At 37.7% G+C, this 13,699-nt stretch overlaps 2 protein-coding genes across 10 annotated transcripts in view; one reads left to right on the top strand and one right to left on the bottom strand.

The window, feature by feature from the left end:
* Positions 1–13,699, bottom strand: part of SHROOM3 (shroom family member 3) — a 533,396-nt gene that overhangs the window by 339,331 nt on the left and 180,366 nt on the right. The window lies entirely within an intron of this gene.
* The window catches only part of CCDC158 (coiled-coil domain containing 158), a 102,616-nt gene that overhangs the window by 15,387 nt on the left and 73,530 nt on the right, over positions 1–13,699 (top strand). For 7 of the 9 annotated variants that reach the window (XM_082389323.1, XM_082389325.1, XM_082389324.1 and 4 more), the window contains 5 exons: positions 5,167–5,384; positions 10,588–10,697; positions 10,811–11,138; positions 11,500–11,576; positions 13,023–13,133. In XM_082389323.1, the coding sequence (XP_082245449.1) occupies positions 5,167–5,384; positions 10,588–10,697; positions 10,811–11,138; positions 11,500–11,576; positions 13,023–13,133 (844 nt within the window). The remainder of the gene's footprint in view (positions 1–5,166; positions 5,385–10,587; positions 10,698–10,810; positions 11,139–11,499; positions 11,577–13,022; positions 13,134–13,699) is intronic. The other 2 variants (XM_082389330.1, XM_082389329.1) reach the window with 1 other exon arrangement.

Genomic DNA, 13,699 nt, shown 5'->3' on the forward strand with positions numbered 1-13,699 from the left:
GGGAACGGGGCCTAGGAAAACAAGTTCTCCACAACACACAGCAGAATAGGGGCAGGACAGAGAGTGGATTATCTGGCAGTCAGGCAGGTGACCTGTGCAGCCCTAACTGCTTTCCCTGTCACGTTTCTCTCATCTGAAAGAATGCAGCCAGAGTTTATTCTCAGTTATAGGTGTTGTTTCACTGTTTCTAAGCACAGTGAAACGGTGCTTTAAAACTTTTATTTTAGCACCCTTATTTTGTAAAAGCTTCTGCTCCTTAGGATGCTCATGCCATTGTCACCTCCATCCTACTATACCCATCAACCCTGCTCACCTCCCCACCTACACGATATCCCTCATCCTCATCAGGGACATGGGCACTTAGCTCATGGGCTGTCTCTCCCTCCCCAGGCACTTCATCATCCCGTAATATCATCGTCCTCATGGATGACCCATCTAAGATCTTAGACTCACGGCTTCTACACCTTTTTAGTTCTAATTGTTTTGACCTATACTCTAGCTACTCACTTTCCTATCTTGGATCTTATTGCCAAGAATGGTTGGACCTCTGGAATCCAGCCTGCTATCTTCTAGCACTCTCACTGTCTTATTCCTGCAACACTAATTTTTCTGCCTCATAAAAGGTAGTGGTTCTCAACCATGGCTCCATGTCAAAATCACTTTTTGAGACTTTAAACTTTTAAATGTCTTAGAACCACACCTAGAGATGCTAATTCGGGAGATCTGGAATGGGGCTTGGGCACCACTGTTTTTTTTTTTTTTTTTAAAGCTCTCCTTGTGTTCCTGGTTTACAGCAAGGGCTGAGAACAGCTGCTCTACCTTCTGCTGTTTTCTCCTAAACTATCAACCTCTTCCTATCTTCCCTTTCTTTATCACTTGCCAATATCCTCAACTTCCTCTTTCTCTTATTCTTCTTTGCACTCTTACAGGAAAATCCCAGTGCTTTCAGGCTGACTGCCTTTTCCATGTTTGTTCTGGGCTGCTGGAAGAAAATACACAAATGTGGATTTTCCACCAATTTGCCACTTCAGAGCCATAGTCTGCCGTCTCAGCTGGGCCCCTGATACTGCTGAGGAATCTTTCTCTTAATCTTAGCCAGTTCTGTCTCCAGTTTCTCACCACGCTTATTTCACAATTACACCATTCTCAAGCCCCTCACTCTGCCACCATCTTTCTCACTCTCAGGTAACATCATTTCCTAATTTGCAGAGAAAATACGCCATTAGGCTGGTATTCTCCTACCCTCTCCTGTACTGCCCCTAAGACTCACTGTTTTTCACAGTCGATGCGTCTTCACAGTTCAGTGGAGGAGGTACCCTCCTAATTTGCTACCCCCGCTCACACCAGCTCAGCCTCCTCGGAGGTTTGGCTCCAGAATCTCTGCAGAGTCTTGGGCCCCACTCACTCCGATATCTTCAGTCCCTCTCTCTCTATTTGCACTTATCCATCAAAGTAAACATGCTAAATCTCTCCCAGCCTAAAACCACTAACAAGGAGATATAACAAACCAAAACAACAAAAATTAAAACCTTCTCCTCAACCTACGCCTTCCGTGTCTCTTCTTCCTTCATAGCTGTGCCGTCTGAAAGACAAGTCTGTGTTCCCGTGTCCACATCTTCACCATCAATTCACTCTGTGAACCACTGCCTTAGGACTTTTGAACCTAGTATTCCAATGAAATCACTCTGGCCATAATGACTAGATTTTCTCTTTTTTGCTGAATGCAGTGAACTCTCCCCCTGCCCAACATTTTACTTCGAATTTTTTCAAAATGGTCGAAAAATTGAAAAAATAGTACATTGAATACATTAAATACCCTTCAACTGATGTACCAGTTGTCAACATTTTATCATATTTGTTTTATCTCTATACCTACAATTTATATTTCATTTTGCTGAAGTTGAAGGCATCATTATTCATGCCTCAAAACCTGAATGTGCATCTCCTTAGGAAAAGGATGATTTCCTACATTGCCACATCATCGTATCTGAGAAAATTACTGTCGATGCAGTTATCATCTAATTTATATTCATATTTAAATTTCCCCAGTTGTTCCAAAAAAAAGTTTTAGTTAGCATTTAAAAAAATCTAATCAAAGATCATGCACTGTTATTTGATTGTTTGGTCTCTTTAAATCTGTAACCGTCCTCCCTCCTTTTGTTGTTGTTGTTTCTCATAGCATTTTCCTTAAGAGTCCAGACCAGTTGTATTATAGGATGTTCCACATTCTAGATTTTTCTGATTGTGTCTCATGTTTAGATTCAGATGAAACTCATTTGGCAAGAGTTTTACATAGGTGACAATTTATACTTTTACATCATACTTTAGGGAACACATAATGCCAGATCCTGCTAATTTAGAGTCATATTTTCTCCTTTACAATTAATAAGTAACCTATAGGATGGCCCTTTGAGACCTTGTGAGTATCCTAGTACTAAATAACCTTTCATTCAGTGGTTTTAGCGTCAATTGAAGATCCTTGCCTGAATCAATTATTACATTGATGATTTCTAATTTTACCATAGTTATTAGCATACATTTTTTAGGAAAGAAAAGCTTTTCTCTTATTATTATCACTCTAGATCCATAGGTTGTTTTTAATTCAAAGTGCTATAATGTATTGTTGTCAATGTTGTTTTGATGCTCAATTGTACCAAACTTGGCCAGCCCCTTTAAGCCAATTCTGTGTCTTTTTAAAACATGGCCCACTTCATTACTTTCTGGCACATCAGAATGTTCCAGGCTGTACTTTTCCTGTTCCACCAGACCTGGAATCAGCTATTCACTAAGGAGCCCTGGTTCCTTCTAGTAGGAAATAGTATTCACACACCAAGATCTCATGTGCTTATTGCTACTGAAGTGTCACTGTGTCTAGGAGTGTTCAGTGTCTAAAGCTTGGAATTAGATTTTTTTTCCTTAAGTTCACACTGGTAATTCTCAAATCCAGTACCATAGAGTTGTTCCTCATCTTCCCCCCATTCCATATCTGTATTTCCCTTACAGTGAAAACTCACATTTCCAAAAACTTCAGTGTGTTTACTCGTTTTCTCTCTTACACAGTACACACAAAATTGTTTCAGAATTGTAACGACACCTGTTATATTAACAACTTACCCACTAAGTTAAGTTCACGTGCAGTCAGGGTACTGTGTTCTAAAGTTATTTGAAAGGAACTATTTTCTCTGTGAGGTTATGTTATCAACTTACTGTACACTTAGGTTTATTTTTTTCTGTTAGTTTTCAATTTTATTTTTTGAATATGTATAACGTATAAGGCTCAAAAGTGAAAACTTTATAAAAAGGTATATTCAGTAGAGTCTTGCTGCCATCCCTATCTTTTCCATTCTATTTCCACCCATCCCTATACTCCTATAGATAGCTGTTTTCATGAGATTCTGTCTTATTCTTCCAGTGTTTCTTTTGTGTAAAATTAAGCAAATGCCACACATACACACATATCCATATATGTACATACATATACACATACACGTACACTCTTGTTTCTCCTTTCTTACAAAGAAGAGGGAAATTAACCTCCACCTATTTAAGGGAGGAGTAGCAAAGAATATGTGGACATATTTTAAAACCACTGCAGTTTACCTTGTGGTCACAGATGATTTATATTTCTCTCACATGCAAAATATATTCACTTTCCTAAGAAGGCCCCTAATAGCCTGATCACACTACAGCACTCACTGAAAGGCCAGAATATCTTTATCTACATTAGATTCAGGTATGGATGAAACTCCTTAATTGTAATCCCTTAAATACAGCTCCTTGAGTAGAGTTCCTCGTTATCTGAAGACTTGTGACACCCAACATACAGTGGTAGCCAGGCACAGGATAACCATTGTCCTCTCCTATTGAGAAAGCAGTAAACAGGAAGCACGTATGTCCGTCACAGTTCTGAAATCCAGCTGGGCACAGGTTGACCCCTCAGGACCAGCTGACTGATTAGGACCCAGGCCTGGGAATAAGTCTCCGTGGTTTCCTGGCACCATCCACTGGACGCTTGGGTCTGGCTCTGAGTTCTCCTCCCTTTTGCATGAAAGGTAGCGTATGTTTCCAGCTGGGTGGCTTTTTTCAGCGTGCTTGTAGAAAAGCCTCTTTCCATCTCATACTGTCTCTGTCCCTCAGTTCAAGCCGGTGGTGGTTCTTGAAAATCTTTGTGTGTCTTCTGTGACTCTTACTGGGTTTTACCTCCTTCGTCTTCCTTTTAAATGTTAATATTTCCTCAGAGTGCCCTTCTTGATCCTCTTGCCTTTTCACTCTGTACGCTGCCCCTAGATGATCCCGTTGACTCCAACTATTCATTAGAGCTCATATGCTGATGATTCCCAGAGGCTTATCTCTAAAGTAAAACACTCTCCCAGACTTCAAGTCCATGTACAGTATTTGCAAATCAACATCATTACTTGATGTTGCTGAAGCCGGAAACTAAAGAGAAATCTCTGATGTCTCCCTCTCTCTTACTTACCACATATATTTCTTAAATTCATGCCCTTGTTTCTATCTCTGCTGTCTCTGCTTTAGGGCAGACGCTTGCCATGTCTTGCCTGAACTGTTGAAAGCCTTCTTCTACTTTGAGTTTCTACCTTCATTTTTATCCCCATCCAATGCATTCTCTACACTGAAGCCAGAGAGCCTTTTCAGAACACAAGTTATATTATGCCTATCTTCAGGTCCTTTAATGATTCCCTAGAGCTTTCACAGTGAAATCCAAATTCCTTGGCACGACCACAAAGCCCTTCGTGATTTGTCCTACATTTTCATTCTCATATCTGGCCACTACTTCCTTTCACCCATAGTCTGCCATGCTGCTTCAAGACCCCTCGCCAATAATGATGGTTTTCCCACTACCTGGAATGCTCTTCCTCTTCTCCTGTCTTCCAGACTAGTGACTTCTTACTCATAGATGCTTCAAGAGTAATTCAGCTCAAGTATCACTTGATCACTGTCAAGTAAAACTACCCCCTCCTCCCTGACCTGCTCCTCCTTTTTACCTTGTGCTCTTCTCTCTCAGAGAGACTCTCACTTTTCTGTTTTCCCCATGAGACCTTGAGCTCCTTCAGGGTTCAATATGGGAATCTACCCGGGATAATGTTTGCCACAAAATTATTTTATTATTAAGTTCATTAATTGGTTAATTAATTATTTAATATTTAGGTTCTTCAGGTTCATTTTGTATGTCATCTATTCGTGGAACAATAATTGAAAACACATCTTCAACTCGGACTTTGACACAAATCCCTTTTTTCCCTAAATATGAAGTGGAACTTGATTCTCACAGAAAAGTCATTCCTTACCCTGGAAAGGAACACATTGAACGTGTTTTGGAAGAATATTCACATCAAGTCAAAGATTTGCAGAGAAGACTAAATGAAGTGAGTTACATTCTTTTCCTCCAGTATCTGATACCATTTTGGGGAGACAGTGAGGCACAGAGCTTTGGAATAGAACCCAAACTTTCTGGAAGAAAAACTTAATAATGGATTCATGGGACCTCCCTGGTGGTGCAGTGGTGAAGAATTCACCCCCCAATGTAGGGGACGTGGGTTCGATCCCTGGTCAGGGAACTAGATCCCAAATGCATAGCACAACTAAGAGTTTGCATGCCCCAGCTAAGGAGCTCACCGGCCGCAACTAAGACCCAGCACAAAATAACCAAAAATAAATAAATAAAATTTTAAAAAATAATAATAATGGATTCATTGGTTAAACTTGTTAATTTGGCCTATGCCTTCTATTTCACTATTAAAAATTGGATTGATGAAAAGTCTGCATACCCATTTGTCTTTTGTTAATAAGTCATAATGCCTTGTCTTAATGGTGTAATTTTTTTCCAGTTTTATTGAGCTATAATCAACATACAGCACTGCATAAGTTTAAGGTGTACAACATAATGAATTAATGAATTGACTTATATATATCATGAAATGATGACCACAATAAATTTACTTAACATTTATCATCTCATATCGATAAAAAAAAGAAAAAGAAAAAAAATTTTTTTCCTAGTCATAGGAACTCTTAGGATTACTCTCTTAACAACTTTCATATATACCATACAACAGTGTTAACTATAGTCATCATGTTATACATTACATCCCCAGTACTTATGTTGTACCTTTTGATCACCTTCATCCAATTCCCCCTCTCCCCACATCCCTGTTTGGTAACCACAAATCTGATCGCTTTCTGTATAAGTTTTTTTGTTTTTTTGTTTTTTAGATTCCACATGTAAGTGAGATCATATGATACTTGTGTTTCTCTGTCTGACTTATTTCACTTAGCATAATGCCCTCAGTGTCCATCCATGTTGTCGTAAATGGCAGGATTTCCTCCTTTTTGTGGCTGAATAATAGTCCATTGTGTGTGTGTGTATATATACACACACATACATACATACCTCAACTTTTTTATCCATTCGTCTGTCAGTAGACACTTAGGTTGTTTCCATGTCTTGGCTATTATAAAGAATGCTGCTATGAACATGGGGGTGCAGGTATTGCTTCAACATAGTGTTTTCATTTCCTTTGGATATATTCCCAGAAGTGGAATTGCTGGATCATATGTTAGTTCTATTTTTGATTTTTTGAGGATCCTCCCTACTGTTTTCCATAGTGGCTGCACCAATTTTTTATAATCCCATCAGTAGTACACAAATGTTCCCTTCTCTCCACATTCTCGCCAGCATTTGTTATCTCTTGCCTTTTTGATGTTAGCCATTCTAACAGGTATGAGGTGATATCTCATTGTGGTTTTGATTTGCATTTTCCTAGTGATTAGTGATATTGAGCATCTTTTCATATACCTGTTGGTCATTCGTATATCTTCTTTGGAAAAATGTCTATTCGGGTCCTTTGCCCATTTTTAATTAGATTATTTGGATTTTTGCTGTTGAGTTGTATGAGTTCTTTATATATTTTGGATGTTAACCCCTTATCAGATATAGGATGTGCAAATACCATTTTTTCCCAATCCATAGGTTGTCGTTTCATTTTGTTAATTGTTTCTTTTGCTGTGCTCTTGGTGTAATCTTAGTGAAACTTGAATAGCTCAAAATGTTATAATTAATGACATTCATCTATAATTATAATTAGTAATTGGTTCAGGCCTGCTGTCCTGCTTTCATGATACCTGGTTTTTCTTTACAAAGCAGTTGGTAGGGGGTCGGTTTTTAGATGTATGTGTATACATGATAGTTAAGTAGTGTATGGAAGTTATTCGATAAAAATTTCAAGTGGATCTTGTGTAGAATCAAGCTGGCTTTAGTCAGCTTTACAGCTGCATGTTGGATCCTAATAGTCTATAGCCTAGAAGTCAAACTTATACAAAGGCCTTTGTGATCTAATTTTTTCCCTGTACATTTTAGCCTCTTCTGCTACCTGTTCCCTATATGTACCCTCCATTCTAGCAATATCGCTCTTCCCTGGATGTGCCATTCTATTCTAGACCTTCATGCCTTTGCCCAAGTCATTTCCTCTTCTCTGCCTGTCTCCCTGTTAAATTGTTATTATCCATCAAGACTCAGCTCAAGCATTTCCTTCTCTGAAGCCTTTCCTCTAGACACAAGTAGGTGTGTTCTCCTCTGTACACTTGTTGCTCTTCATACACACGTCTATTGTAGTATTTAGTACGTTTTATTATATTCATTAACGGATTGTTCTACTTCACCAGAATGTGTGAGCACTTAAAAAAAACTACAAATTTATTAAGTGCTGAAAATGAGATACCATTGTATTATGTAGAGGGGATGCAAAGATGAATGATAGGACTCATAAGGAGTTCATAGTCTTGAAGGGGGCCTGGCATATAAACAAATAATGACAATACTTTATGATAAGTGCACTAAAGAGATGGATTGATGATAGATAGATAGATAGATAGATAGATAGATAGATGAAGCACAGAGGTACCAATGAGGAAAAGAAGCAATGTCAGTTAATTTTCCAAGTCTATCCTCTGGCGGAGTATGTGACACTTGACTGGCTCCCAATAAATTAGTTAAATCAGTAAATAAATAACAGGGCTATTTGGGTACTTATAATATTTATCACAAACCTCCTATGTAACAGATATTATGCTAGGTACTGGATATATAAAAATGGAAAAGATATGGTCCTTTTTGTGTACACATTTACAGTCTTACAGCTGAGATATTTAAAATAGAAAATGATAGTAACAGGACATGTATGCTACAGCAGGGGTAAGCAGTGATGCTAAATCTAATCAATGCTTTACATTCCTTATCTTAGTTGACTTTTCAACAACATTTGACACACATGACAATTCTCTTCCTCTTGAAGTGCTCTTTTCTCTTAGGTCTCATGGAAACACACTCTCCTGATTTTCCTCCAGCTCATTGTTTTTCAGTTTCTTATTCCAGCAAAACCCTCCATAGACAGTCATAGTGATTCCCATAGCTTCTGTTGCCATTTATATGTAAGTGAATGTTCAGTTTACATTTCTGGTCAGACCTCTTAACTGGTCTCCACACCAGTTAGTGTACCTGTGTTCCAACTGGACATTTCTACTTGAAATGTTTCTCAGGCTCCATAAACTCAACATTTCCAACTGCATACCTGATCTTTCCCCCAAACCTTTCTTCTAGCTATATATGGTGCCACATTTACATAGTTGCACAGGGCAAAAACCTGGTTCATTCTTGATACCTCTTCATTTTCCCTGACATCCACTTTACTACCAAGGGCATCCAGTGTACCACATATATATTTCTCAAATATGGAAATGTTTTCATTTTCACTGTTAACCATCCAAAGTTCAGACTACTCTAGCCATTTACCTGGACTATTAGAAAAGAAGGTAAAGGGTCTTACCTTGTATTGACTATATAAACATTGTCAACTGCAGAATTAGGTAGTAACCTATTATATTTCCTTTCTTGTGTAATTTTTGTTTTTCCTGTGGTTCCTAATTGCCTTGCTTTTTCCTTATACTGTTGATATTTACCTTTATCATATCCTCATTAAAAAATTATTATATAGGTTTTCTATCAAACCTCCTTTAACCCAGGACCCTTTAGGAGTTCTTCTGTCTAGTCTTGATGAGTTTCTTCTTAGGTCTGCTGTGTAGATATTTTCTTGGGATTCCTATCACTGCTTTCCTGGTTGGATTCATGATTTCCAGGATTCACTGTTTTCTCTTTTCCTCTTTCTTGATTTATTTCTTCATTTAGTCAAAACACATCTTTAGAAACTTTTAAGAAGAAGTATATGGGACAACATTATATGAATTTTTTCATTCTGATAATGACTTAAGCTGGATAAAGTTGAAAGTTATTTTCTTTCAATCCTTGGAAAATATTGCGTGCCCTTGCACAGACTGAGAAGATGTCTATCTGATTCTTGTTCCTTTGTAGATGATATGTTTTTACTTAATTGGGGTTCATCTTTGGAAACTTTAGGGTCTTTATCTCTGAAATTCTACTATGATGTTCTTAGGTGTGGATTTTTGTTTTTTCCTTCCCTGTGCTAGTACCAAAAGGGACTCAGTGGACCCTTTTGGCCTGCGGATTTGTGCCCTTCAGCTTTGAGGAATTCAGGTTTTTTTGGTTTCTTTTTTCTTTGATAGTTTTTTTCTGTTTTCTCAATTCTCTCTTTCTGAAGCTCCTGTTAGTCAGATATTATCTCCTAGGTTGAACCTCTAAATCTCTTACCTTTTCTTTCAAAATTTGTGTCTACTTTTTTACTTTTGGGGTGCGTTTCTTGACTTCCAGCATTTCTATTGCAACTTTTTAGTTTGCAACCATATTTTTAATTTCCAAGAACTCTCTCTTCTCCTCTGATCACTTCTCTGACACAGTGTCCTGTTCTTACTTTACAGCAAAAATGTCTCTCAAATTTCTCTGCAATACAAGTTTTTGGAAGTGTTCTTCCACTGTTGCATTATCTCTTTTTGTTTCTTTGGATCTTTTTTCCTGAGTATTTGCTCATTTGTTTAATCTTGGTCTCTTTTTTATTTTGTAATCTTCCTTCAAGTGTTCAGTGGTTTTTGGCTCTTTGTTCATACTCAAGAATGAACAGTAAAAAAAACTGATGGCAGTCTCCCTGAGGGCAGAACTTGATGGCTTTACTTTGGGATAATTAGGTGTGGCATCAACCACTGTGCTGGGAGATCTCTCAGTGCCTGATTTTGAGATCTTTGTGAATATCTTTGTAGTAGAACACCTTGATTTTTGAATGGTAGTTGTCTGCTACCAAGTTTTTTAAGTCAGTTGGAGGTAGGGGTTGACTTTTCTATATACACAATTTCCACCAATTCTCATGTCCTCAGGAATAGAGTTTATTCCTATCTCTGTCTTGAACCAGAGTCAGATTTGTTCTAGGAATGGTGTTTTGGTTGTAAAGTGAATGGATTGAAAGGGGACAAGGTTGAGACAGTGAGACTAAGGTATTCAAAAAACCTAGGTGAGAAATGATTAATTAGGCTCCGAACAATGGTGAAGGGGGAAGGAAGTACACATAAAAATAAATCATTGATATATAGATTTTTGGAAATTATTAGCTATAAGGAAATACATTCCTCTAATGAAAACTAATTTGCAGGACTTTTTTTTTTTTTCAGAGCAATGAATTGCATGAGAAACAAACATTTTACTTAAGACAGTCAGTCATTGATTTGCAAACAAAACTTCAAGAGATGCAGATGGAGAGAGATGCCATGGCTGACATCAGGTTGGGATTCGTTACCTGAAATTATCTTAAAGTTTTATTCTTTGTAGTGTAAAATCACTTGTGTGAATCTGAGTTTTATCAGTATTATTTCTTCTCTTTCATTTATTTTGTAGACGAAGAGAGAGTCAGTCCCAGGAGGATTTAAGAAATCAGCTTCAAAATACCGTTCATGAACTTGAAGCTGCCAAATGCCTTAAGGATGATATGCTGAAAGAGAGCAACACACAGATAGAGCAGCTAAGAAAGATGATGCTTAGTCATGAGGGGGTGCTTCAAGAAATCCGATCAGTCCTAGTTGACTTTGAAGAAGCCTCAGGCAAGAAAATATATGAACATGACAGCATGTCTACCATCCACTTCCGCAGCATGGGCTCAGCTATTAGTAAAATCCTAAGAGATTTAGACACAGAGATTTCTTATCTTAAAGGGAGGATATTTCCAGTAAGTGGTGAGAACACTACATCAATTTTATATTAAAATTCATTAAGACAATAGTATTAGGCATATAATTTTTACAACTCTTCAAAGTAAGCCAAGTTCTCATTTTTGTTCTCTAAAATAGCAGAAGTTACTTCCACAATGATCTTTGTTAATAATGGGAACTAACTCGACTTATCTGTGTAGTTATGTGAGAGTATAACCAATATAAAAGGTCTAATAAAATACAGCGGTAGAATGTATCTGATTTTAGCATTGCTTCTATTTGCATCTTTCTAAGGAATTCCTTTTGTTGGAAAATCTCTAAGTTTTCCAAGCTTTAGATTTACCAGTTCCTAAATCTGTATCTCTTTTTTATAACCAGGTAGAGGATCAGCTTGAAACACTGAAATCTGAATCACAGAACAAAATAGAACTACTACTTCAACAACATCAAGACAGGTAAGTTTCTGAGGTATAGAACAGGGGTCCCCAACCCCTGGGCCACTGACTGGTAGCGGTCTGTGGCTTGTTAGGAACTGGGCTGCACAGTAGGAGATGAGCGGCGGTGAGCGAGTGAAGCTTCATCTGTGTTTACAGCCGCTCCCCATGGCTCGCATTACCGCCTGAGCCCCGCCTCCTGTCAGATCAGCGGTGGCATTCGATTCTCATAGGAGCACAAACCCTACTGTGAACTACGCATGCGAGAGATCTAGGTTGCACGCTCCTTGTGAGCATCTAATGCCTGATGATCTGAGGTGGAGCCGAGGCAGTGATGCTAGTGCTGGGGAGCGGCTGCAAATACAGATTATCATTAGCAGAGAGGTGTGACTGCACAGGGACCATAATAAATCAATTGGAAAACAAGCTCAGGGATCCCACTGATTCTACATTATGGTGAGTTGTATAATTATTTCATTATATATTACAATGTAGTAATAATAGAAATAAAGTGCATAATTAATGTAATGCACTTGAATCATCCCCAAACCATTCCTCCCCCGCAACCCCAGTCCATGGAAAAATCATCTTCCATGAAACCAGTCCCTGGTGCCAAAAAGGTTGGGGAACACTGGTATAGAAGATCATAGTGAAACTATACCACAAGTCTACAATCTCTCATCAGCAATTCCAAAATCTATAAAACTCTAAAGCACAGAATCCTTTTTTCATAGATTTGTGGCAAACTCATGTTAAAGAAAAACTTATTCTGACACGTGTTTAAAAAGTAGGGAAGACTTTATTCAAGACTATTGCAACAGGAGTTTGCATTAGAGTGATGAGGCTCAACTCCCAATACAACAAGGGCAAATGGGGATTCATAGCCAAGAAGCAGGGTGAGGGGTTCAGTGGATAGAAAATTACTAGGAGGAGGCATCGAGGCGGGAGGCTTCTCACTAAACTGACTTAGCGAGATTCATACTAAGCCTAGGCTTCCTACTAAGTGGGGTGGAGATGCAGACTGCCGAGAGGAGTCTGACTAAAGCTTGGTCAAGGTTAGAGTCTTTGTCACTCATTTGTTGGGAAAACCTGAGCTAATGTAAAGCTTTTTATAGTCTTTATGAGTTACTGTGAATATTTAAAAACCTACTGTTGTGTTAGTAATGTGTGGCTTCTAGGACACTTCCCTAGATCTCTCTGGGGGTGTCACATGATATTTAGTACTGTTATTTATTACCATTGTAAAATTAAAAAAAAAAAAATTCTGAATCCTAAAACGTAACTGCCCCCAGAGGACTTGGATAAAGGATTCTGGGTCTAATTTATATACTTGTTATAAAAAGAATAGCATATTCAAAGCTAAAACAAAATACTAAATTTGAGAGTGTCGAAAATCATTAATTTTTAGAATAATTCATTGTCAGGCAAAATCTGTATCAAATAACAATCCCCACATTCTTTTTATAGGATTGAGCAGTTAATAAGTGAACATGAAACTGAAAGAGCAGGACTTACTGAGAAAGCTAGCAGTGCTCGGAGCCAAGCCAATAGCATCCAGAGTCAACTGGAAATCATTCAGTATGTGTGTCCTGGAGGTTTGAAACTGATAGTCATTTATCTTCATTTTATTTGTATTAATTTTTTGTTCTAAGATCTTTTAAAAAATTGCTTAATAATTGCTTCTACAGGAAAGTAAAACTTTTCTAACATTCAAAGAAACAGAAAAGATTACTTCACATGTAGATAATACTTTATAACCACAGCAGAAGTATTATGGCAAGTATTTGGGCCTCTTGGGACTGGATGTTTTAGATATTGTCTACATTTCAACTGATAGGATAAAACAAACACACACACACTATATATATGTGTGTGTATGTATAAATATACATAAATTTTATATATATACATATAAATAACTTTATAATTTGAGCTCCTGTGTTGAAACTTTTTATATGGACATTTTCAGTCATACACAAAGGTATAGAGAAAATTGTATGATGAACTCCTATGTATACATCACCTACCTTTAACAGTTAACATTTTTGAATTTAATCTTTTAATAAGCAGTTTTGGAAAATAAAAGACTATTGGCCTAATAATGCCATATTAAATAATTAGTGGAAGTATCTAAAAGCTAGAGA

This window comes from Balaenoptera borealis (assembly GCF_965194805.1).
Source record: "Balaenoptera borealis genome assembly, chromosome: 4".
NCBI classification, from domain to species: Eukaryota; Metazoa; Chordata; class Mammalia; order Artiodactyla; family Balaenopteridae; genus Balaenoptera; species Balaenoptera borealis.